The following is a 24165-nucleotide window of genomic DNA, read 5'->3' as shown; positions in this document are numbered from 1 at the left end:
ACCTATTAAATTGCCAGCGTAGTAACACCTGTGATCAAGATCCACAATCATCACATCTATTGAGCGGGTAACCGGCAGTGGGCTGGTTAACATAGACTCCATAAAACGCGGAGTTCGGGTAAACCGGAACAAGCTCAACGGCAGTTGTAACTTCTTGGCATTAGAGTGCCAATCATGATTTATACTTATGCCGCCGCTCTGACCTTCTTGTGGGGTATACAGGTCCTTTACGGGGCTGAGGCTTGTGTGATCGGATTCTCGGCCCGCGTATCGGTTCCGATCCTTGGCAAATAGTGGGACTATTCACCTCGAAACATGGATTCAAGGTAGGTAGCAAGCTGTCACGACTAGTAAAAGTTCCAATGAATGCGGTGTTTTACTGCCTTTGAACGCCGATAATGTTGCAGATGCCGAGTTAAATGCGAAATCTTAGCATAAGGACACTTTAAGCATGACTACGGAATGGGTGTGGCAATGCATTAAGTTATGAATCGCGTTATCAATACCCTTTAAAGTTTCACATATCTACGTAAGACATAGGGTTATCCTTAAAATGTATAGTAGGGGCCAGTCTACGAGTTTAATCCATCCTCCAAGCAGACTCTCACTCTGCGCTTGGCAAAGAGGCATTTGACTATTTCTAATGATCTTAGTGTATAATTGTGCATAATGAGGTGTATTTGAATCCATGACAAACGCCAAATGCTACCTTTTAACACTGGGTGCAGTTCTTAAACCGACAAATTGAGGAGTCGCATGCATGAGGTCGCCAACGACGCCGGTTTATCCGGACTGTCCAAGGCCATCCTTGCAGAAATGACTGCATAGCCATCCATTGTAATCATGCACCTCGTGATGAGACTTACGCGTTCGGTTCGTCAAGAACGTTTAGGTATAAAAGAGGCATCTTTGCAAGTCAAACAATCGGCACTGGGCCTCATCCAGACTTGCATTGATTGCAGACGGATCGAACACTTCTCAATATCAGTCCTTTACACCCAAGTCCCAGAATACCAAGATGTCTCTCCGCGCCATCTTGCTCAATGGCTTGATAGCTCTGCCAGTTGGCCTTGCTCGTCCTGCCCCCCAGTCAGTTGCCTCCCATTTTGAAGCCCCTTGTCCATGGACGTTGAAAAGGCCTGGGATTTCTTCTCGTTGCTAGATTTGAAGACTGACTCGCCACAGAATGGGAAATTACGGAGAGAACAAAGGTCCTGTTGGAGGCGTGAAACCGCCTACACCAACAGTGACTTCTACAAGCGGCTCGCTCTACGGCGACTCAAGTTTGCTTGGAGGAAATGCTCCCCTGCCAGACCCGGACGAGTCCGATTCTGCGATTGTGAATGATCCTAAGTACGTCAACGGCCAGGATGCAGACGCTGATCTCGGGCTGTACCTCGATTTCGATGATGCAGACCCGCCCCAGCCTATCCGAGGCGGCTTAGGAGCTACAGATCCTGGTCCTAGAACTTACGAGTACGAGAAGTTGAATCCAGACCTGTATGCTCCTCCTGGCACGGATACCGGCGATGTGCCCAACGCAATGTGGCCTCTTGGCCTCTCCCATAATCGGCACGGGAGTCAAGCTGGTGCTGGATGGGCCAGGCAACAGAACCAGGCTGTCCTCCCCCAAGCGACGGCTATGGCAGGCGTTGACATGCGCCTCGGCCCTAACGCATACCGTGAGCTCCATTGGCATACTGCAAGTGAGTGGGCTCTAATCACAAAGGGCTGCGTCCGCGTTGCCGCCATCAACGAGGAGGGGAAGAGCTTTATCGATGACGTGTGCGCTGGTGATGTTTGGTTCTTCCCTGCTGGAGTGCCGCATAGTCTGCAGGCCATGGACAAGGGCGTGGAATTTCTCCTCGTCTTTGACCAGGGCGACTTCTCTGAGGACGAAACGTTCTTGGTCTCCGAGTTGTTCCTCCGCAACCCGGTCTCTGTCCTTGCCAAGAACTTCAAAACGGATACCTCGGCCTTTGACAAGAAACCCACTGATCAACTTTATGTGAGTCGATTCTTTCTTTGGTATCATACAAACGACTCTGACCATTTACTCTCAGATCTTCAACGGAACGCCTGCACCGAAGGATATTGAAAAGCAAAACATCACATCGTCAGCTGGGGCCATCTATGGCAAAGACTCTTACACATATCATTGGTCGCTTCAGGAGCCACACACCGTTCCTGGAGGATCTGTTAAGATCGTTGACCCTACCACATTCCCTATCGCCGAGAGATTCTCAGCGGCTCTCGTGGTTGTGCAGCCAGGAGCCTTGCGAGAGATCCATTGGCACACCACATCTGATGAGTGGAGTTACTTCCTCCAGGGAAGCGCCCGTGTGACAGTCTTCAAGGCACCCGAATCAGCCCGAACTTTTGACTTCACCGCTGGAGGAGTTGGGTATATTCCGGTCGGCAACAGCCACTACGTGGAAAATACTGGCACAGAGGATTTGATCTTCCTTGAAGTATTGCAGGCATCCAAATTCTCTGACGTCTCGGTTGCACAGTGGCTTGCCCTTACCCCGAAGCAAGTTGTCAAGGACCACTTGGGCTTTTCTGACGACCTGATCGATTCGCTCCCGAAAGAGAAGGAGTTTATCAAGACTGGGGATGTGAATCTGACGGCAATTGCGGACGAAAATTGATACATGACTGATTAGAGTTTCTGTAGCTGGATGGCCACCCACTCAATGCGTCTTATGCAGCGAGTCTATCCTCACATTACTTTCTGTGTATATCTACAGGCTGTTATCTTGCCTACTAAATATCATAGACGTTTATATCGGTCATCCTCTCAACATAGTTCGATTGGGATATTTGGCAATAACATTCGTCGATTAGAAATGAGCATCACAAGATGGCATGTCATTTTTCACCCTTACTCAATATCACCGAATAAATCAGAGTCGTACAGGATTTGGAAACAATAGAGTCCCGCATTTACACAATCAACACGACACGTCGTACCAGACGATACAACCGATACAGTCAAGTTCAGCAGGTACATTAGTCTAGGAAGTCTTGAATGCAAGCACCATATTAGCCGATGGTTACCAGGTACATGAATTCTGAAATTGTGATGCTGAACGTTGCTTTTATTATTTATTAACGCATAATACGATTTAACCTAAACTTATCGGCGATCGAAGAGGCTCAAGTCCAACGGATACTTTTCGCCCATCCAAATTGCTCTCTCGGAGTGATCCCTCTTCTCAGATTCCATACGATTTGCACCCTCTTCTGGTACGACGTTTGGATGGATAAGGGCGGACAGGGGCCCGCGCCAGATGGCCAGCCACGAGATAAAGGCGCCGAATTGTGCTGGAGTGAAAAGATTGACTTCAAACATGGCCACCGGGTGGGGTCCAATAGGCTTGTCCCAGAACGTGTAGATTCTCAACTCGGGAACTATCAATCATCAGTCAACCGGTATTGAGAAGATGGTTGGTTAATAACCCACATTCTCTTCGGATTCGTTGCCAGAGCTCGCTAGCATACTTTGACTGCTCCGGATTTGTCTGGAGGTAGTAGATGTGGACGTCGCTAAAGATAGAGGAATTAATATTTTGTCATGGAGCCCGACTGTGGAATCCACGAGGGCGACTTACAAACCACCCCGTCTTGTCCGGTCAAGCGGATCAATGAATTGTTCATACGCCTCGCTCAGCTTCTCTGCTGGTGGATTCACGTAGCTTTTCCCATCCGCTGCCCTCTCATCGGGCAACGGCGGTGCGTTTTCATAGCCAGCGAGGGGAGAGGTGTAAACCATCTTTGGAAGTTGTTCTTGGATCGTGTTAGATAGACTTGGCGATCACTTGCAGTAGGTGTCGTATGGGGCGGGAAATAGACCAAACAGACTGTGATGAGCCTTATAACGCTATGGTTTTATAACCAGCGCCTTGCTTCGTATTGCGTCATTTGAGGGGAAATCTTTTGGTCTTGTCCAACTCAGCTCGTTCAGGTTTGTCAGCGCGCGCGTGTTACTCAGCCAACTTGCTGTTTGTCAGCACAGCGGAACCCGCGCGCGGCAGTGAGGCGGTCGGGAATGGCAGAACTTGAAATCGGAATGGGGTGGGATGATAGAGACCGTGGCGTGACGCATTTTTAGACACAGAAAGCGGAATATTCCGAGAGAGGCCACGACGATTAGTTTGGGATAAAAATTAGCCGGCGATAGTTGGTGATATAAACTATTTGCGTCAATACTTTCTTGCGTGTTGATGGCAAAAGGCAGGAAAAAGAATGCATGTTAAAGTGGTGATGTTTTTTTAGTGTGGAGTGGCACGGTGTTCTAAGCAGATGCTCATGCCCAATACTGCTCGCCCCTTGTGCGTATCTGCTTGAATTTTTATAAACCTTGAGCTCACCATATCGATAATATCTCTTCTTACTTCGCCACCATTGCAGCTATGCACTGTTGCGTAATCTGGCCACTTCCGATAGGTCTAGGGTAACCACTGGCGGCCTTAGCATGTGGATGGTAGTGCTTAAAAAGTACTAACCATTTCAAACGGGACTGATTCAACATCGGATCCTGTGTTGCGTTTGACTAGTCCTACTATGTTCTGGAGAGAATGGTTCCCAGAGATCCGCAGTCGCAAGGTTGTTGACTGTAGTTACTAGGGCTGAAGCTATTCGGGCTGAATTGAAGCTCCAGGCCAAGAACATCGTGGAACAACCTCATCGTTCAGCTACGGAAGCCACAGGACCCACTTCCGTTTGATGGGCTGCTAGCATATATACATGCTCAGCATACCGTACGAACTACTTCGGTCTAGGAGGTAGAACTGGGGTTAGCCTAAAAGGTGTTGCCTGGTACCCGCGCTCCCGCTTGTAGGACAAGCCGCTCATCATTCCATTGAAAGCGACTTGGGATTCTACGGGCGAACTTTCAAACCTGTGCCGCTTGAACTCTTGAACCCCGATCTTTACGCCTCTATCAGCCCAGGAGAACGGCGACCCTAGACCAAGTTCACATCCCAATTTGGCTGACGCAACTAAGCTAGTTGTTGCATAATAGAGAATTCTATCCTGAATCTCAACAGGAAGAAAGTTGATTGTAATTGGTTGTGGCTCGGTGTGAGTCGTGTTGGTTGCCCAGAAAATCATGTCGATAGCGGTATCGGATGGAGAAATGTCGTCGAATAGTGCCTCTGGCCGTGTCCGCACGAGCTCACTCCCCTGAACCTTGCAAAGAACGACTTGCCGAGGAGTTAGGATAGCATACGTTACCACATTGGTCGTAGCGTCTTTGAGCGATGGGTGACTGTTCATATGGCGTCGTACCATTTTAACTCCCTCCTCGATGTCCTGTGCTAAGGCAAACCAGGACGAGCCCACTTGGACGAGAGTCGCCTCGGGAGTCTTCCAGCTTGGCAGGTCGACCAATTGAACATATGGTCCACCGATAGCGATATGTTCGAATCCCGTGCGTTCTATTAGAGTAAATTGCATTGTTGAGATCCAGATGGTAGCATATGCCAGCTTAACAAACGCTGTGGTGTTCATTTGTCTTCGAAGAACATGTCGCCATGTGTAGGCAAAGTCACGGAGAATTTTGCCCACAAACGCCCTTTTCTGCGGTAAGTGGTTAAGTTCAGGGTCCCAGTAGGGTCCTGGGAGAGTCTGTTCGTCTGGGGGTGTTGGCGTAGGTGAGCTTAGCAGCTCGAAATCGTCCAGAGTGAGCAGTCTTTCACAAGCAAGTTCGAGAGGCGTTGAGCAGAATCGATCCTGCTTTGTGAGGAAAAGCACATCTTTGTTGAAATAGAATGTCCAAACGCTGTTGAATAAACCACCTCGGCTGTCGCCAAAAGGATTAACAAAATCATAGACACCCTCCCAACTCAAGTTGATGCCTTGTTCCAACGCGGCGCAGAGTTCGCCTTGAGTCGAATTAGCCGTTGCTAGAATGAAAGTGTAAACGATAAATAATTCACAGGACATACTTGGGGATTTCTCTTGGCCCACGAGGATGCGTGAGAACAGCTCGAGAAGGGTCGCATCGTCTGGTGGTTTTTGGGAGTAGCCCCTACGGAGAGAAGTCCCTGCGACATTTTGTCAGTATTCTACTGTGGTGGAGAGCTACACGAAGGATTTACCATGGGCTATAAATACTAGAACTGACAGAACTGACATAGTGATGTGTTGGTTGACTGGAGAGGGGTGGTGAACGAGAGGGAAAGGTTGCCCGCCACTCGCCAGACAGTCAGGTAAGTTTTAGTCTGCCCAAGTGTTACGTCAGCAGTGTTCGGGCGTGGAAGTCAAGTGTGGCTGACACGGTGTGTGGCTAGTGCGAATGAATGCTGTGAATTACAGACGACCTTTCTCTGCGGGTGGGCTGTGGCAGTCCATTTGGAGTTCCTAAAAGTGTATACATAACTATGAGAAGCCGAAAACCGAGGAGTATGACTAGAGGGCGGCCTTTAATACCTCTATTCGAGTTTGAAGTGTTGTAAGAATAACAAGGTAGCACGGAGTAGAAGATGCTAGAGGATAGATGGCAATCGCAAGGGCAATAATTCAATAGTTTCTATGGAGCAATTATTTTTCTAGTAGTGTGCTGTCTTGCAATATGAAATGCCGTTTTGTGTCGCACAGCCACTTTGACAAATCCACGATTTCATTTAGATGCCACTCATGCGCCCATAGAGCGTGCACGCTGGATACAATTGATTCTGAGAGGCCTCTATACTATACTTGCTCATTCTGACTTGATACTTCGCAAGCCTCTGACTAAAGTTCTTCCCATCTCTAGTCATCGGCTCTCTCGGCTCGTCGCGTTCTCTATCCACGTTTCACCAAAACAACCACCAAAGTACCCAAACTCCACATAGTGAGCATGGCCTGCATACCAGGCGACCAATGAATACCTTGTCCCACAGCCTTCAGCCCCCGGCACTTCTCGGAGTAAGCCCAGCCGCGGTAGCATCAGCAGGATGAGGAGCCATTTTGCACGTTGGAGCTCCAAAAATAATCCCACAGCCACGTTCACCCAAAAGTACCAATTTCTCACCTATCAGCCGCGCCAAATGTGCTCTGCGCCTGTCATCAGCTACGGTACATACCGTACGCATAGCCCCCAAGTCGTCAGATGGGATGCAGATTGAACTAGGACAATGGTGCAAATGTCTCCGCGCAGCGCCATAAAGATGTTGGGCTCGCATGTTAAATAATTCCGGTCGAGTCCCAAGACTGTCGTACTTCAGAGCATTGCTCAATCCTAATCATCACATCTGGTTCTAGTTCACATCTATCCACGATGCGAACCTCTCCCATTTTTGCCGGTCTGGCGCTTTCCGCAACGGCGAGTGCCGGAGTTCCTTACTGGGAAGGGTTTGGCACGCCTTCAGGCACTCCAAGCTCTACGCCGACTCCGGGCCCTCCCACTGGAGCTTGTGCTGCGATTCACAAAGTGTATGTTGCCAAGCAAGCTGAGGATCCCGAAGGTAAGAAATCCACTTGGAAAGTTCTCTTGGCCTAATTGGCTGATAATGCATACTAGGTTCTGTCCTCGTCCCTCCGTCTGTGGCTCTGAAATGTCTCCGATCGATCAAAGTCGACGTTGCGAAGGATATCGAATTCATCGACTAGTAAGATCCCCGTCCACTACTACAAGTGTTTAATCCTGACTTCGATGTGTCTAGTCTTCTACCTTTCATGGAGTTCCAAAGCACGCTGGAATATCTGGCTCGTCCACCGGCCGAGTACCTGATTCCCGGTGTCGACCTTATCGGGGGTCTGCTGGGAATAAAGGCTAAGCTACTCGAAGGATCGTACGATAGCCAGTACGATTTCATTCGAGAGTTTACAGCAGTGGTATGTTTCGTGAGGGCTTTTTTGTCGGACCCCGCTTACACTTTTTCAGACCAGCCGTGTCAAAGATGGTCACTTCGGCATCTTTCTTCCATTGGCTAACGCATTCACCTTCGCTCGCGGCGGTGGTGGGTTGGTATCTGTCTCCGATGATGGATGCAACGTCCCGAAGGTGTACTTGGCTGGTAACGTAACCCATGATAGTTTCTACAGATGAGGTTCTAACATTGACAACAGCGGACGCCAAGAAATCACTTCTCGAGGGCTATTCCAAATCCGATATCATGACCGTCGATGGCATGCCAATCCTGGAATATATCGAAACGCTCACCTCCTTTGGATCAGGCCAGGATCCTGACGCTTTGTACAACGAGGTATTCGAGGGCATCACAAAAGTAGGACAGGGCTCAGAAGGCTCGTTTTCAGGAACACAGTTTACCTCGATTGGAGAGGAGACTGTTTTCGAGTTTACAAACGGCTCGCGGGCAACCTTTGAAAACTTTGCGATAGTCCAGGTGGACTTTTCAGAAATCGATTCCCCCGAGGCTCTCCATAAACAAGTTGAACTTCCGACGACGGTCGCAACGACAGCTGCTCCCACGACGACCGAGCCCTCGACACCCACTACAACTCCCGGTTCTACAGAGACGACAACCACCGCAAGCGACGAGGCTAGCCCAACTGTACCTGGCTACCCCTACCCAGTTTCCAAGCACTCCGCAAATTGGATTTCTGGCTACTTCCTTAACGAGACCGAGTATAAAGATGTCGGAGTCTTGGTTCTCAATGCGTTTGAGGCACCCTCGAGCTTCAATCTGGATTCGACAGAAGACCTCACGGAATTTTACATGACTCTCACTTCCTTCCTCAGTGCATTCGAAGAAGCTGGCAAGAAAAAGCTCGTCATTGATCTGCAGGGCAATGGAGGTGGTTTTGTCGCTGCAGCTGTCGACCTCCTTCATGAGATATTGCCTGACGTTAAGCTCGACGACGGCTACCGCATGCGGGCTACGGATGCTCTCGACTGGATCGGCGAGAACGTGTGGGAGGACCGCGACTCGGCGCTGATTGCTTCCGAAAAGAACGAAAATGGCAAGCCCTACAAGAGCTGGAAACAAATCTTTGGGCCGCAAACCTTCAACGGAGACGACTTCACTCACTTGATTTCCAACGGTCTTGTCGAGATGGCATTCGGCGATGGCAGCGACGACTCGGCGACTTTCCCGAGCAACAACACCCTGTCCTCTGGATACCTGAAGGCTGATAACATCGTCATCCTCACTGACGCTTCGTGTCACTCTTCCTGCCCCCTCTTCACTGGCTGGATGTCGCGCCTCGGCGGCGTGCGCACCATCGCCATCGGCGGTCGCCCTCTGAGCGCACCAATGCAGGCGATGGGAGGAACCAAGGGTGGTGTTGTTCTCAAGCTTGCCCAGGTGCAGGGAGACATCAACCTTGCGCTCAATAAGACCGAAGGGATGGTCCCATACACGTTGGATCTACCTAGCGTCGAAGAAGCGCCTCTGTTGATTACTGACACAGCAATCAACACGCAGAACCAATACCTGCCTGGCTTCAAGAACAGCCTGCCACTACAGTTCGTCTACGAGGCAGCCCACTGCAAGATGTTCTACACCACTGAGATGGTCTTCGACGTGACCAAGATTTGGGAGGGCGTCGCAGAGGTTGCATGGAACGGTGGCAAGTGTGTCCCCGGCTCAACCGTCAACGACGACAACACCATCGGCGACACGACGCCAGAATTCACCCCCGCGGTCTGGTCTACGGCGAAGTGGCCTGCGGTTCCCGGTGCTCTCCTTGCTGTTGGAGGTGACGACTACAAGTCCGGCGCAACCCACTCTAAGAAGGAGAGACGAAGCAAGCGGGATGACGAGCGCGTTAAGTTCGTCGAGCACGGTCCGCTCCCGACGAAGAGAGTTGTTTTCTAGACGCTTGAATTATTAGAGACGCTTGAGGCCTAATAGAGACCGCCAGCGGATGAAGAATATGTAGATGAACATATAGATTGTTCCAATTAGATTGACATTGCATTCTACAGCCAGAGACCTGAGATGAATCTAGTTAAGTCGTGTTTCCAAACGTTTCGCCTCGTTGGAGAAAACACTGTCCATCCAAGCAATTTGTCTCAGTTTTTGAAGCACTCCCTGCCAGTCTAGCCAATTCATGCTCATGATAGCATGAATGCGAGACACAATCCCCGTCTGATCTTCATTATTCACAGTTAGCATACAGATGACCAGCACCCACAGCTCAAGGTCTTCCAAACCCGACCAGTCCAGTGCTCTGGAAGCCAGTAACTTTTGGAATCCATCTCCATGATCACTATACAAGTCCATATTCGCAGCTAGGTAGTTGACCGGTGCCGTCAAGAACAATAGCGATGCCAGCCGGATTGTTTCTCTCATTGCTAGTCCGGGTGTCATAGGGTTGTTCTGATCTGCTGGAATCTCGCGCCGCGGCAAGTTGAGCATGCTATGCACGAGAAGGCCAAAGTTTTGGGTCAAAGCGGTATTCTTATACCAATTGAAGGGCAAACTTTTGGAAGCCAGCTATGCCAGACCAGAAAGAGACTCTAGCAGTGGGCAGATATCCCACAGAGTTGGGCATCGGTCCTGCAGAGTATACAATGTCCCAGAAAGGACTGGTGAAACGGGATATTCATGCAAGGTGCTCACGATACAGCCATGGAGCGGAAACCGGGGCGGTGTGTCCAGTGACATAGAGCCAACCATATCTGACCTGTGCGGAGTTTAGTAATATGGACCACAGGTCAGATCTTGGCCTTGACGTACCAGATGAGGAACCTCTGAAGATGGTATGACTTGAGTGTATATAAGCCGCCTCTTGATTCAATAATCCTCTGCAGCCCGTCCATATGTATAGACCACCGCACAAAATTGCGGACTCGCAGCTAGGGGGTATTAGGTAGGCCTAGAAATGGAGCGCGAAAGAAAGAAGTCTTACATCGTAGGCAGAAAGGAATATCATCATTCCAATGAGAGATTCGACAATAGAGCTAGTTCGATTCCGTAGGCGGCCATTCAATAGCCCAAGCGAGGCTGTGTAGTGCTGCAAAGAGTGTGAGTTTTCTTGTATGAGAGAGTCCTGAGTGTTCTGCCCCGTGTAGAGTGCGGACTCCGCGAGAGCCATGTACATGGCGCCATCATCGGCCATTGCCAGGGTAAAACATGTCATTCGAAACACTCGGCACATCGAAGAGTCATCTCTATTCACTAAACACAGTCAATAAGAGAGCGCGTGCTAATGCCAATTGTCATACGAAAGCTGATGAGTCTCCGCGCCGGAGTTGAGACAGGAGGAGAAAGGAAGGCACGGTCTGAATCTGGGGGACTGAATATACTCGAAGAGGATTGCGGTAGGGCTGATTGTGGACTTTGCCGCGTCGGGAAATTCGATGTTTGTTGGATGTGCTTGTCAAGCTGTGTGGCTACGGCTTCGCGGGCTTCGGGGGATGGTGGTTTCTCTGGCGTGGAGAAGACAAGTTGATCTTTCCGGGGCTTTCGCCTCCTAGACCGTCCAATCTCTTTCATAACATGGCGACTGATCTTTGTCTACGTGTCCCGATCTTTCATCTCGTTCGGATGAGCGACGGTGACAAATACGAGCTGTGGGGTCGAAGCCGGCTTCTGTTGGATAGATGGCGATGACTCCATTTCTGAGGCAGGAGTGATATCAGTTTCATATACGAGAGTGTTCTTTGTGGATTTTTGGATGAACTGAAAGAAACCTCTGGTCTCAATGGTAGGAGAGGTGACGATTTATAAGCAATCTGACAAAAACGGGGCAACCTGGCAGCCAAGAGCCGTCATAATCAGCGTCATTAGGTGTGATAGGTAAGATTCGCATGCATTGTGATAGGCCATGTACTCGAGGTTCCGATGTTATCAACAAGAGAAAAAAGTACATGTGCATTCCGTTACTGGCCTCTCTCCAGCATACGGCGATCAGAGACCAGTGATCCCTCCGCTAACTGAAATATACTGCCCAGTAATCCAACGCGCCTTCTCCGACACCAAAAGAAGCACGGCGTCAGCGATGTCCTCAGCAGTACCCAATCTGTCTGCAGCTCGTGTTAAGTCTCTCAGGGGCTGCATGAGAACGTCGGCAAATTCTGGAGGGACGACGTCCGTCACGACGGGGCCTGGAGCAACAGAATTGACAGTGATGCCTCTGCTTCGTCCCCACTACGTCTAATTAGTCCTGGAAATGACCATGTGATTGGGTGTTTCATACCTCTTTAGCCCACGACCAGGTGAGACTATCTAGAGCGGCTTTGCATGCGCCGTAGATGGGCAGATCGTCGAGGCCGAGTCTCGCCGCAATTGAGGAGATATTAATCACTCGGCTTCCATGAGGCATGTGAGGGATTGCAGCTTGTGCGACGTAGACTGGCCCCTTCACGTTGACGTCGAGCATTTTTGCAATCTCTTCGGGCTTGACTTTGAGAGTGTCGCCTGCGAACCCAGTTCCAGCGTTGTTAACTAGACATGATGTCAGTCGTGTCTCTAAATACTCCAGATGAGGTGTAGAGACTCACCCAAAATATCAATGTGGTCTGTTCCAAAAGCCTTCAAGGTCTCCTGAACGAGAAATTGGGCCCCCTCTTCAGTATCAACAGTGCTCTGGACGACAGTCACTCGTCCACCATCAGCTTTGATATTATCGGCAAGATCATGTGCTCTCTTTGTTACAGAGTCAGACACGTAGTTGATGGTGACAGCTGCCCCGTTACGAGCCAGAGCCACGACAATTCCAGCTCCGATTCCGTTCTCCCGGCCGGAACCGGTGACAATGGCGACTTTGCCAGCTAGAGACAAGGTGTCGGCAGGCATAATGGAGGCGATTGAAAAGGTATTGATGAGTGTTCGATATCCCGGTGGCTAGGAGCGACACTTGGAGTCCTGGTAGCTGGTGTAGGAATGGATTGCAAGTCTCAGAGACAAAAAATCTGTCAGGATAATTTGTAATATTTATATTTGATTTAGAGCTGCTTTGCCCTGCTATCTGAATCTTTCTCACTCACAACAATTACCAAATGTTCGAAGGTTCGTGATTTTGCTATAGAGCAAGTCTAGCCGTGTTAGGAAAATGGTGTGCGCTATCATCAGCGGTCGGGGATTCGAGGCGGAGAGATCCAAGCCGGTGCTTCCCGTTTGGGTAAATGGTTGGATCTAGCTATTTTGGGAAAATGGTGTTGCGTCGAAAGGCGACCGCAACTAAATTGCGTCAAGGATCATGACCTTGAAAGTGATCGGCATGTCGGCGACTAAACAAACCGACACGGAGTTCCACCGATCCTGAAAAATTCCTGCCATTCCAATACCGGAAAATGGTGCCCCTGGTCTTGCGGGTCCCCACTGACGCAGCTTGTTATCATTCACGGTGGTCCAAGGGTGAGAACATGTGTGGTATCATAGCTGATAAATGATTGATACAAAAAACCATTACGAATGGAGTATTTTCTGTGCGAGTAGTTTATACACTCCCAAGTAGTGCTCAAGTCTGGAGCGCACACGAGGCGTTATCCAAGAGGGATATTGCGACGAAAGCTACCCTAGACTTGGATAGATTTTCCAGGCCGGATTCGCATGCAGATTGACCTTTTTACATGCACCTCAGTGGCTCCTATATAAAACCAATTCCAATTGAACAGTTTGATGGGTCGCTGCTTTATCCTCTCAGTTAAGTAAGTGCCGGATTTGTAGCAGCCCTACTCAAGAAGAGCCTCAATGCAGATCGATGCTTCTTGGGCTGTCATTCGTCGTAGCGTCGTAGTAAGCACAGACGAGATGTTTGCTAGTATGCTCCCGGGAAGTATAAATTTTACCCTGGTCTTCAATGTGATCGATAATGGCTTGAATACTGGTTGGATTTGGAGCAGCAGCATTGTCGGGAGAGGCCTTCGCCACCGCATTGAATTCCGATCACGGAAGTTGATACCGCAGATTCGCCGAATAGAACACTGGCGGTGGCCTTCATCTTTTGAAGAGCAAAAATAAAATATCAGCTTTTTGGATATTCTAAGAACCCGGCGTGGTGGCAAAATAGAATGCCTCGGGGTGATTTGGGGTTACTCTCGTGAGATCGGGAAGGAGACAGCAGAATCGTGAGAACTCAGCAATATGAGGTAGATTCCTTTTATGATTTGATTGCGGTATATGAACTGGCTGTATTTGTATTCGTGACAGCTATCAATTTATTTTGCATGCCCTTACTTGGACGAAAACGCAGCGGTGTGGATTAACTCAGCTCGACTTTTGCGATTGTATTTCCAGGCACAGACAAGAGCTCCGCTTCACTCACGCCAAAGAATGCCCTTCGCAATTTCTCCCAGCCCCTAAAGTTAGTAGCTGTCAATGACCATGTTGTAACGTAATTAGGCGCCACCCCCAAAGGCTACCGTAGCATAGTCCGACTCAACACAGTGGAGATCTTCTCCCCCTCGAATACGCTGAGGTGCCTGAACTAGGCATAGTTACTTAGGCATGTGCCACACTTCATTTCACCCCAGTCACCAGCTGATGCAAGGACAGGTATGATTAGATCTTCTACGACTGATTGAAAAGCACCCAAATACAGGGAATCAATAGTGAGGACTTTCTAGCCGACGGAAAACCCGAGTAATGATCACCAGTGTGCGGGGGATCTCCAAGTGTGGGGGAGGGCCCTTCCGCTGTGGGGAAATATTTCCGCTGGACGGGATATCTCTTTCCATCAATCATGTCACAGTGTGCTGGCCCGACTAGGGTCGATCATCCCCGTCTCCAGTCTAATTCCTCTAGAACTGATGTTTGTCACCTCGTCCAGCGTCGTATCGCAACTGGTGATGCGGCCGAAACGAGTCGAAATGACCGAAACCCCTCAATTTAGTCGTGCCCCGAGATACACACCAAGCTGCTCATAGGTGGATTGTTGCGGAGCAAAATGAGCGGACGACGGAAAATACCCCATTATGCATGTGATGACTCGAGCAGGCGAGTGTTTGAAGAACCCCCAAGGTAATATCGGCGTTGGTCCTAGCAATTTCAGCACCTCAACCATACGCACTCTACACCAAGAATGCTCGGATCAGTTGTTAAGCGAATACCCCAAACATGCTGACTTGTTCCCTGCTTCCCCGCCCCCCACAATGTATACCGCCTTATTGAAGGTTGTTTTTTTGCTTCGAACCGTGCAGGGCACTAAGGCTCATCGCCAGGATCCAGAGCAGGGATGGGATCGCAAGGGGGAACAGAAAAGATGTATAAATCGAGCCCATCGCCAAGGCCAATTCGTCTCCAGCTCGCTCAGTCCTCACGCAGGTCCAGTCTCTTCGATTTGCCAGAGTTCCTCATCACGGTGCTGTTCAGTCAATCACCATGAAGCTATCCGCTGTCCTTCCACTCGTCTCCCTCCTCGCAGGGGCTCTTGTGAGCGCCGTTGAGCTCCCTGCCGGCGTGCCAAGGAACATTGCCGAGTTCCGAACCAAGCATCCTTGGAAGGCTCCCACCCTCAACCACCGCAAAAAGGTCACCATCCGTTCTTCCAAGAATGACAAGGATGATGTCTCGGATGCGTTTTTCAAGGGCTTGAAGAAGGCGAACCATGGTGGCACCCTCTACCTTCCCAAGGGGCATACTTACATGATCGGCAAGCCTTTGGACTTGACCTGGTTGAACGATATTCACATCCATCTCGAGGGCGAGATCAAGTTCACCAACGATACCGCGTATTGGCAAGCGAATGCTTTCACTCACCCGTTCCAGGTAAGTTGCCGATGTCTTTGAACCACCCGTGAAGCCTACTAATTTAAATCATAGAACTCTCTCATGTTCTGGAAGTTGGGAGGTAAGAACATCAAGTTCTATGGCGAGGGTGTCCTGAACGGAAACGGCCAGCGCTGGTGGAATGAGTTTTCAGGACTCGAGATTCTCGACCCTGACAACGAATATCTGCGCCCCATCCTCTTCTACGCCCAGAATGCCACCAATTTGTCGATTGAGGGCATTCACCTCAAAGACTCACCTTGCTGGACTACATTTATCGTTACCTGTGAGTTCCGAGCAGACTGTGCGCTTTATGGCCTGATTCACTAACATTTTCTTAGCCAAGGATATTGCCTTCCGCGATGTCATTTGCACTGCGCAGTCTAACAACGCCACCGTTCTCCCCAAGAACACTGACTTCTTCGACTCGCTGAACATTGAAAACCTCAGTGTAGAGCGCGCATGGGTCAACATTGGTGATGACTGCTTCTCACCTAAGAGCAATGCCACCAACATCCACGTTGACACCATGTACTGCAATGGTAAGAGCCACGCAATTGACCACTCGAGGGTACAATCATGCTCACACATAAAACAGGCACGCACGGCCAGTCGATGGGATCTCTCGGCCAGTACAAAGGCGAGAAGTCATTCGTCCAGGATGTCCTCATCGAGAATGTCTGGCTCCTCAACGGCCAGCACGGCGCCCGCCTCAAGACCTGGGCCGGCCCTGACGTTGGCTACGGCTTCATCGACAACGTCACCTTCCGCAACTTCTGGAACGCCAACAACGAGTACTCGGCCTACATCGACTCGTGCTACTTCAACATCAACTCGACGACGTGCGCGCAGTACCCCTCGCAGATGAACATCACCAACGTCCTCTTCAAGAACTTCACCGGATACACCTCCGGCAAGTACGGCCGCGCCGTGGCCAAGTTGACCTGCAGCACTAACCCGAATGCTGTTTGTGAGAACATCAAGTTTGAGGACTTCAACGTGCAGAGCCCCTGCGGCGGAACTCCTCTTGTTATCTGTGATGGCGTCTCTGATATTGGCACCGACTGCTATTCCGTCAATAGTCCCGAGGCCAAGGCAGCGCTTGCGAATAAATGCACCACTGCCCAGGCGTCCATTAGTCCTTTCCCCGTTCGGGACTTTTAAAGGGTCTGTTAATACGAGGCTTGTAGATAAAACGGAGTTTGGGGAAGTAGAAGTCGAAGCATAGTTATTGATAAACTGTTCCCCTATCGGTGACTAAAGTCCAAGTTCCTAAGCCCTATAGTTCCCCGTACTCTTCGTATCCAGACTGACTGTACTCGTAATATCCGGATCCCACTTCCTCAACCTCTACTCCCTTGGGCAACGTCACCCTCGCCTTTGAATTCGGAGGAACCCACAAGTTCAGGCGGAACTCATCGCCATCGATCCACCACTGAGCCCTCACCTCTCCATAACCACTGATGAACCGCGTATCTGCACTGGTGATGTTGCCACCCGGCTTTGGCGCGACCTCAGCAACCTTCCACCCGGGCTCGGCAGGGGCTAATCCGCCAATACTCTGGTGGATCCAGTCGGCAACAGAACCGAACGCATAATGGTTGAAGCTCGTCATTGTGCCAGTATTGAGACTGCCGTTGGCCAGCAAGCTATCCCAACGCTCCCAGGTAGTAGTGCCATTCTGCACGACCTGATATAGCCAGGAGGGTGTCTTCGTCTGGAGAAGCATCTTGTAAAAGTCATCAGCTGCACCGATATCGCGCAGGGCAGGCCCCAATGCAGGTGTACCGGCGAAGCCAGTGCCGACGAGGTAGTCGTTGTCCGCAATAAGTGTACGAAGAGTCTCGGCAGCAGTCGTGCGCTCTTTGGCATCGGTATAGAGACCAAAGTTAAGAGCAAGAGCATACGCAGTCTGCGTTTGGTTCGCGAGGTGGCCATCCTCCATCCAAGACTTCTGGAATGCCTTTCGGAGCTTACCGTGCTTCTTGCGATATTCCTTTGCCTTGGAATCTTCTCCAATGGCGCTAGAGATGTTGGCCAGAAGCTCTGTCATGCGGATGAGATAGGCGTCGGCGACGAGGATTGCCGATGTCTTTGCATCAGCGGGACTTTCAGGCGGTGCGGTAGGATCCAGCCAGTCTCCGAATTGGAAGCTGCTGCGGTTCCAGAGCCCGTCTTCATTTCTGGGAATGCCAACATCAACCCAGCCCTGAGCTTGGTGAGACTGCTCCTTGAGGACACCAACATCTCCGGACGCTTTGTACAGATTCCATGGGTTTGCCACGGCAACGTCGCCCCAGACCGCAGCTGGCGCGGCGGGGCCGTTGGGAGGAAGAGTGGGCACGTAGAAAGGAACAACCATGGAGTCGTTTCTCTGCATCTCAGACCACATGTCCTTGTGCCAGCCTCGCCAGAAACCGGCCGTGTTGTAAAGAAAGTTGGCTGTAGGGCCGAAGGCGTGGGCATCACCAGTCCAACCCAGTCTCTCGTCGCGCTGCGGGCAGTCTGTAGGAATTGACAGGAAGTTGCCCTTCATCGACCACCGAACGTTGGAGTGAAATTTGTTGAGGAGGTGGTTGGAGCACTCGAACCATCCGGTCTGTTCCATGTCGCTGTGGATCACAATGGCGGTTATGGAATCGTCTGTGATGGGTGTGTCATCTGGCCACCCGTCGACTTGCACATATCGAAACCCGTGGAAGGTGAAATGAGGCTCCCACGTCTGCGTACCGTTACCATGCAAGATAAGGCTGTCCGTTGCCTTGGCGGTTCTCAACGGACCTAATGCAAGCTCGCCTTCCTGCAATACCTCAGCGTGGTGTAGAGTGATATTTGTGCCTCTCGGTCCTCCAACAGTCAGCCTAATCCAGCCGACAAGGTTTTGGCCAAAGTCGATGATTGTCTTTCCAGAAGGAGATTTGGTGATTGTCTCGATATGTCGTTCTTCCAACTTTCGAACTGGTGGCCCATCGGGAGGAGCGAGCGAGCCCTCAAGAGGGTCAAGCTCCTTGGTAGACAGCCAATCTTTATCCCTAAAACTGGCTGATGACCACCCTTCAATCTCCGACTCCAATCTGGAATCGTAGGTTTCGCCATCATAAATTTCAGAGGCAACGATAGGACCCAGATTGGCAGTCCACGATGTGTCTGTTGGTACTGAAATAGTCTTGCCGTTCTCAAGGGTTACAGTTAACAGAGAGAAGAGACCAATTGTGTCTCCCCAAAACTCTCGCTTTCCTTCCCAGGCTAATCTGCCGGAGAACCACCCTTCGCCAACTACAACGCCAATAGCGTTGCCTCCTTCTTGAACGAGCTCCGTAATATCGTAGGTGTCGTATGCGTGGCGATGGTTGTAGGACTGCCAACCCGGGGCCAAGACAGCGTCACCAACTCGCTGGCCGTTGATCTCGGCTTCGTATATGCCCAAAGCCGTGATATAAAGTCTGGCCGACTTGATTGCTGATTTGACGGGAAACTCCTTGCGGAAGTAGATGGCCTTTTTCGCTTTGCCCTTCTCGGTCTTGCGCTTTGCTGCAATTGGCACAGCTCCAGCCCAATCTTTCGAAGATAGGAGACCAGTCTCGACAGTCACCCAATCAGACCAGGGTGTTGAAGGTTGCCCTTGATTGCCGTGAGCTCGAACACGAACTGAAGCTTGCTCAGCAACATCAAGCGGTTCTTCAGGCCACTCCACGAAGAGGGAGTCGGACGTATTGAAGGTGTGAAGGCTGGGTTTGGCTGAGCCCCGAGCAATTTCGATATTGTATGCGCTCTGCTCCCAATTGGAGACGACGCCATCGAATCGCCAAGAGATCCTAGGCTCAGTCTCGGCGATGCCAAGAGCTAAGCGATGATGCTCAAATGACAACTGTGAGATTGAGATTGCCATGATTGCTGATGCGAAGACGCATTGTCCACATGATTTCTAAACTTTGGTAACATATACTGTCAAATACTTATACTGTGAATTTGGCGGAAATCCATACGATTTTTTCGCTCAGTATTGACCCGGTGATACTTATTAGCCAAGCAACGACTTCTTAGACGGCAAATATCGCCGGCAAGTCATTCTTGGCAAAAGCCCCTGGTTAATGTGGAGAGGTCTCCCCCATGGGGTTAAAATGCGGGGGAAATCACAGCATGTCCATCTCCGATCTGGTCATTTGCAGCCTCGGCAGGCGATTTGGATACTTCTAAACGGGCCGTTTATATTGTGGGGTAGTGTAACTGCAGATCCTCGTAGTACTCTCCACCGAGATGACGATGAGCTGCAATGTTTCACTGGTCAAGCACAGTCTTGAACAACTGCGGAGCTTGGTTGACCTCTTACCTCGCTGTAATGTTACCCGACAAGTTCGACGGCGGGGTAGAATAGGATTAGAAATAAGCATGACAAAATTCCGTCAAAGGCGATCGACTTTGGGTTGCGGGAGTGAATACCATTTTCTGGCTTGAGCAACGAATAGATTCGGGTCTTCTGCCCATGTGCTAATTCTGTCTGTCTGAATATTGCTCTCTTTTGCTTGCAATTTACTTTGTAATGCCGTATAAACGTCCTATTGTATATATGCGTGGTTTTGTGACGTATTATTGAGAGTGTGTAGCTGGCTGGTCGTAGCTGGCATGAACCCGGGGGATTACCGCGTGGAGACTGCATCACTGCCGATATCACAACCGGGTGTTAGAGCGAGTGGTTAGAGCGTGGCAGAATGGACTAAACGGGAAGACGTATGTCCACCCACATCCACCTATGCGAACCTTTTCCCCCTTATGTCCACCTTCGCCCAGTCCACCCGTCCACCCAGTCCACCGATATGTCCTACGTGTACTTACAAATGCCCACTCATGCTTATTCAAGTATATAAACAAGAAGTTCCAACAACTCCGGGATCTCTCCATACTTTTTCAACTTTATGAACACGGGATCCAATACCCACAGAGTGGTAAAGTGTGTGAGCACCACGGGGGCAGGTCTGAGTAGCAATCGATCGTAAATACAAATAGCGAGATTGGCTCATTGCGACGACCAAATACTCGGAGAATGCTTCAAAATCTGAGATAAATCCTGCACATATGCTCAAATAGCCCACGGTTCTAGTCGCATGCAATCGAAACAGCGAGCGCTTATCACTAACATCCAGACCAAGACAAGGCGGGCATCCGGCGCATACATGGCTCTTCAACTTCATTCATATCAATAACGAATGAAGATTATAGCTCTTATGATTGGCGTGAATAAAGTGGATAGACGAGCTTTACAAATCCGAATGCGGAATGTTGATCTTGGCGTTAGATAACGAACAATAACTGCCTTAGGCACTTACAATCTCGAGTTCGATCCCCTTGTCAGTGCCAATAACCACCTCAGGCAGTTATTTACTTTCAACAAATTTGATTTCTAAGCGCAGGGGCGAAACGTATTTAAAGCCCTCCCCTCAGTTGTCTGCAAAAATAGAAGCTCACTCCTTCCAATTGTATTTTATCAATTATCATGGACATGAGGATTCAGCGGTTTAGGCCTCTCGCATCCTTCCATCGTTCGCCATCAACTCTTCTCCGCGCACCTCGGCCAATTCGCTCTCCTTTTTTCCACACTATGAGCCCACGGACCTGCAAGGCATTGGTGATCCGGGAGAAGTACGGAAAGCCGACTCTCGTTGAGGAGCAGGTTGCCATACCTCGGCCGGCATCCAACCAAGCCCTCATCAAGGTGGCTTTCGCAGCGCAGAATCCGACAGATGTCCTATGCTTCGACAACAAGATCTTTGGAGACGGGCGTGTCTTGGGCTGTGACTTTGCGGGCAGGGTAGACGCTGTTGGTAGCAACGTCTCACGTCTGAAGAAGGGCGACAAGGTTGCCGGCTTGATATGGGGAGGTGCGTTGTTTCAGTGATTCATGAACAAGTTCTCTGCTAACTGAAACCCTTCTTCACAGGCGAAATCAAAGGCCTGGGAGCCTACAGCGACTACACGATTGCGGACGAGAATATTTGCTTCAAGATTCCGGACAATATCCCTCTAGAGCAGGCAGCGACGGTGCCATTGGCAGCGACGACTGCATGGCTAGCCTTGTTTAGGTCCCAGAGCCTTAACATCGATCGAACACTGGGCTTAGACGTAGAGCTACTCGTCTGGGCTGGAAGTAGTAGGCTTCCACGGGCTTTCAACAATGATACGGAAATTGCTGACGCGATTATCAGCCAGCGTCGGTCTCTATGCCGTACAAATTGCATCCCTGTTCGGCTTCAAAGTGGCCACAGTCTGCAGCCCGCGCCATTTTCCGCTGCTCCATTCCCTGGGCGCGAAACACGTCTTTGACTACAAAGACCCTGAGGTTGTGAAAAAGATTCAAATTGCCTTGCCTAATCTGAAGTACATTTTCGACACGATCAGGAATGAGACGTCGTCTGCTACAGCATCTACGGCCATGCGAGAGGCAGGAGGGATCCTTTGCACCGTGCGTCCAAGTAAAGAGTTCACCGAACATGTGTCATCGCGAACCAAGGTTACATCCATTCTTGTATTCACATCTTTCTTGAAGGAACATCAGATGGGCTCCCGCATCTTACCTGTGAGCCGCAATTATAAGTTGAAACTGTCCTTCTGCTACGTACTGACATTCAACAGGCATCCGAGGAGGACCACCAACTCGCCACGGAATTCTATCAGGCGCTTCCTAGCTTACTTAGTCAGGGAAAGATTCGCCCAAACACCCCGTGGGTAATTGACCAGGGGTTGGGTGGAGTCAATGAAGGCTTCCAAGCTTTCAGGGATGGCAAGATCTCGGGTTATAAGATTGTATATAAGCTCAACTAGTTCCTCTTTTTATCCTTAGGCTAAGAGGGTCCCATTTCTGCAGGCCTTATGCATAGTGCAATTTTTGTCGAAGATGACCTGGTCTCTGACTGGATGCCCGGGTTCGAGTATTCAATGGAGATGTAATGTAGTCCATCAGTTAACTAGATATCGACTTTTCTTCTAGTTCGGTGAATAAACCGAGTTCGTTCCACCGTAGATACAGATGACCCTTTTATGTGAATGGCCATCTTGGATATTTCAAGGAAAAGTGAACTTGATGGGATGAATGGCATTTCATTTATGCCGCCGCTGAAGTATCTCAGAGGTGTGCGAGTCAGCAAACTTCAATGCGACCTCTTAAAGGGATGACACTAGATTAGAGCAGTTTTGTGAATATAACGATGACATAGCAATTGTATTGTCCTTGATTGATGGTATCATCCGGTGATCGATGTGATGATGTGATGACAAGAACGAAGATTCTTGACAACGCTTATTTAGCCAACTCTTCCAACTCGTTAGGGCCAGACCTTAACTTCACCGCCTATATCAGTCTGCGCATCGACTGTTTACAAGACCGAATCTCTGTTCTTTTGCTGAAGCCATCCGAAACTAGTCTTTGGGTTATGTAGTACCAAATTGGATGAAAACCATGAGAACCGCTGCGTATCTAAGACTTGTTAGTCCACATTTCAACGGGAGATTTCTCGACTTGACTTACGCTGCTGTTGCACCCAAAGCCTCAAATGGTTTTGAAGCCATTGGAAACGACAATATGAGCAAGAAGGCAAACACGAAAACGGTTATTACCGCCAATTTGGCCTGTAGAGTCTTCATTGCTTGGAGGATCCAGATGGGCGTGATGAGCATTATTACGCCAACCGCCACAATCACACCAGAGGCAAATCCATCCATCCGTTTGTCGGAATAGTATGAAACGTGTTGTATGTCAACATCTGGAGCTTGTTTGGTCTTGTTCTTCCATATTGGGAGTGTGCGTAGCCGCTGCGATTTGTCGATCAGGCGACGCAGAGGAGCCTTGTCTCTTTGCACCACGCACAACAAGTCCTTTTCATGATCTAGATAACTTTGCTCCTCTGCTGCTATTGCCTTGTAGTCGTAGTTGTAGTGCCAATTTCGTATGCTTTTAACATCTCGGCTTGGCGCTTGGGGGTATTTCCTCAAACTCGATTGTTGAAGCACATATTCATCTAAAATTATCAGTGTTGTGTGGCATGAGAGACTAAAAGTTCCTTACTATATTTAAACAATTTCTTGGTTATTTTTCCGATCAAGGTCCTTCGTTCCTCCACGTCGTCGTCTCTGAAAGTGCCGTTGCTCAGATCATCGCAGTCCCTCCTGCTATACGCGATGTCCAGTTCAGACAGCTCCTCCTCGAGTTCGCAAATTTCGTCTTGGAGAGCTAAGGCAATTCTGGTATTTAGCGTATCAAAGCGACGAAGGATAAGGAAGTCGTCTTCGGAAGAGATAAATTTCGCGTATCCACTGTATCCGATGAACTTCCATGGCTTCTGGAGGATCTCCTCCTCTGTTGGTGGAGCCTCTGGAACTGTGTGCAGGGAAGTATTTCCAACAGACCTCTTTCGAGAGGTGGAAGACCGTGTTGTATCTGCGGATGTCCTGGATCCCATTTCGCTGCGTTTCTTGATTGAATGAAGTCTTTGGCGGATACATTTTGACATTGGGGGCTGGTCTTGAGGAATGCAGCCGTATGTCACATGATGGCTTTGATTTGACTTGA

The 24165-nt window shown here is 49.8% G+C and overlaps 10 protein-coding genes across 10 annotated transcripts; 4 read left to right on the top strand and 6 right to left on the bottom strand.

The window, feature by feature from the left end:
* The first annotated feature begins 926 nt into the window (after window positions 1-926).
* Window positions 927-3063, top strand: BGZ61DRAFT_401704 (RmlC-like cupin domain-containing protein). Its single transcript, XM_046243063.1, has 3 exons — window positions 927-1089; window positions 1186-2008; window positions 2064-3063. The coding sequence occupies exons 1-3, from the start codon at window positions 1019-1021 to the stop codon at window positions 2649-2651; spliced, it is 1482 nt and encodes a 493-aa protein (XP_046097051.1). The 5' UTR covers window positions 927-1018; the 3' UTR covers window positions 2652-3063.
* Window positions 3064-3080: 17 nt separating this feature from the next.
* Window positions 3081-3986, bottom strand: BGZ61DRAFT_140935 (DOPA-like domain-containing protein). The gene is made up of 3 exons (XM_046237280.1): window positions 3615-3986; window positions 3467-3549; window positions 3081-3414 (listed from the first exon to the last, which is right to left on the bottom strand). Exons 1-3 carry the CDS (start codon window positions 3773-3775, stop codon window positions 3140-3142), a joined length of 519 nt encoding a protein of 172 aa, XP_046097050.1. The 5' UTR covers window positions 3776-3986; the 3' UTR covers window positions 3081-3139.
* Window positions 3987-4770: 784 nt separating this feature from the next.
* BGZ61DRAFT_484615 (uncharacterized protein) lies at window positions 4771-6141 on the bottom strand (the record flags this gene model as incomplete). Its single annotated transcript, XM_046249633.1, has 3 exons — window positions 4771-5909; window positions 5952-6050; window positions 6105-6141. 3 exons carry the CDS (start codon window positions 6139-6141, stop codon window positions 4771-4773), a joined length of 1275 nt encoding a protein of 424 aa, XP_046097049.1.
* Window positions 6142-7264: 1123 nt separating this feature from the next.
* On the top strand, window positions 7265-9767 carry BGZ61DRAFT_484614 (uncharacterized protein; the record flags this gene model as incomplete). The annotated part of the gene is made up of 5 exons (XM_046249632.1): window positions 7265-7451; window positions 7508-7595; window positions 7650-7821; window positions 7871-8003; window positions 8056-9767. The coding sequence occupies 5 exons, from the start codon at window positions 7265-7267 to the stop codon at window positions 9765-9767; spliced, it is 2292 nt and encodes a 763-aa protein (XP_046097048.1).
* A 621-nt stretch (window positions 9768-10388) lies between these two features.
* On the bottom strand, window positions 10389-11013 carry BGZ61DRAFT_538869 (uncharacterized protein; the record flags this gene model as incomplete). The annotated part of the gene is made up of 3 exons (XM_046254702.1): window positions 10389-10578; window positions 10632-10750; window positions 10804-11013. The coding sequence occupies 3 exons, from the start codon at window positions 11011-11013 to the stop codon at window positions 10389-10391; spliced, it is 519 nt and encodes a 172-aa protein (XP_046097047.1).
* Window positions 11014-11804: 791 nt separating this feature from the next.
* Window positions 11805-12692, bottom strand: BGZ61DRAFT_484612 (uncharacterized protein; the record flags this gene model as incomplete). The annotated part of the gene is made up of 3 exons (XM_046249631.1): window positions 11805-12044; window positions 12094-12341; window positions 12398-12692. The coding sequence occupies 3 exons, from the start codon at window positions 12690-12692 to the stop codon at window positions 11805-11807; spliced, it is 783 nt and encodes a 260-aa protein (XP_046097046.1).
* A 2526-nt stretch (window positions 12693-15218) lies between these two features.
* Window positions 15219-16769, top strand: BGZ61DRAFT_498951 (exo-polygalacturonase; the record flags this gene model as incomplete). The annotated part of the gene is made up of 4 exons (XM_046251341.1): window positions 15219-15605; window positions 15660-15891; window positions 15947-16147; window positions 16204-16769. The coding sequence occupies 4 exons, from the start codon at window positions 15219-15221 to the stop codon at window positions 16767-16769; spliced, it is 1386 nt and encodes a 461-aa protein (XP_046097045.1).
* Window positions 16770-16884: 115 nt separating this feature from the next.
* BGZ61DRAFT_367303 (alfa-L-rhamnosidase) lies at window positions 16885-19494 on the bottom strand (the record flags this gene model as incomplete). Its single annotated transcript, XM_046241773.1, has 1 exon — window positions 16885-19494. The coding sequence occupies one exon, from the start codon at window positions 19492-19494 to the stop codon at window positions 16885-16887; it is 2610 nt and encodes an 869-aa protein (XP_046097044.1).
* BGZ61DRAFT_561679 (chaperonin 10-like protein) lies at window positions 19493-22500 on the top strand (the record flags this gene model as incomplete). The annotated part of the gene is made up of 5 exons (XM_046255822.1): window positions 19493-19517; window positions 21305-21481; window positions 21541-21750; window positions 21806-22176; window positions 22233-22500. The coding sequence occupies 5 exons, from the start codon at window positions 19493-19495 to the stop codon at window positions 22419-22421; spliced, it is 972 nt and encodes a 323-aa protein (XP_046097043.1). The 3' UTR covers window positions 22422-22500.
* A 527-nt stretch (window positions 22501-23027) lies between these two features.
* Window positions 23028-24055, bottom strand: BGZ61DRAFT_538864 (uncharacterized protein; the record flags this gene model as incomplete). Its single annotated transcript, XM_046254701.1, has 3 exons — window positions 23028-23073; window positions 23125-23614; window positions 23662-24055. 3 exons carry the CDS (start codon window positions 24053-24055, stop codon window positions 23028-23030), a joined length of 930 nt encoding a protein of 309 aa, XP_046097042.1.
* Between the last annotated feature and the right edge of the window lie 110 nt (window positions 24056-24165).

This window comes from Ilyonectria robusta (genome assembly GCF_021365365.1).
Source record: "Ilyonectria robusta strain PMI_751 chromosome Unknown BGZ61scaffold_31, whole genome shotgun sequence".
In the NCBI taxonomy this organism is placed as follows: Eukaryota; Fungi; Ascomycota; class Sordariomycetes; order Hypocreales; family Nectriaceae; genus Ilyonectria; species Ilyonectria robusta.
This window is presented reverse-complemented; position numbering and strand designations above follow the sequence as displayed.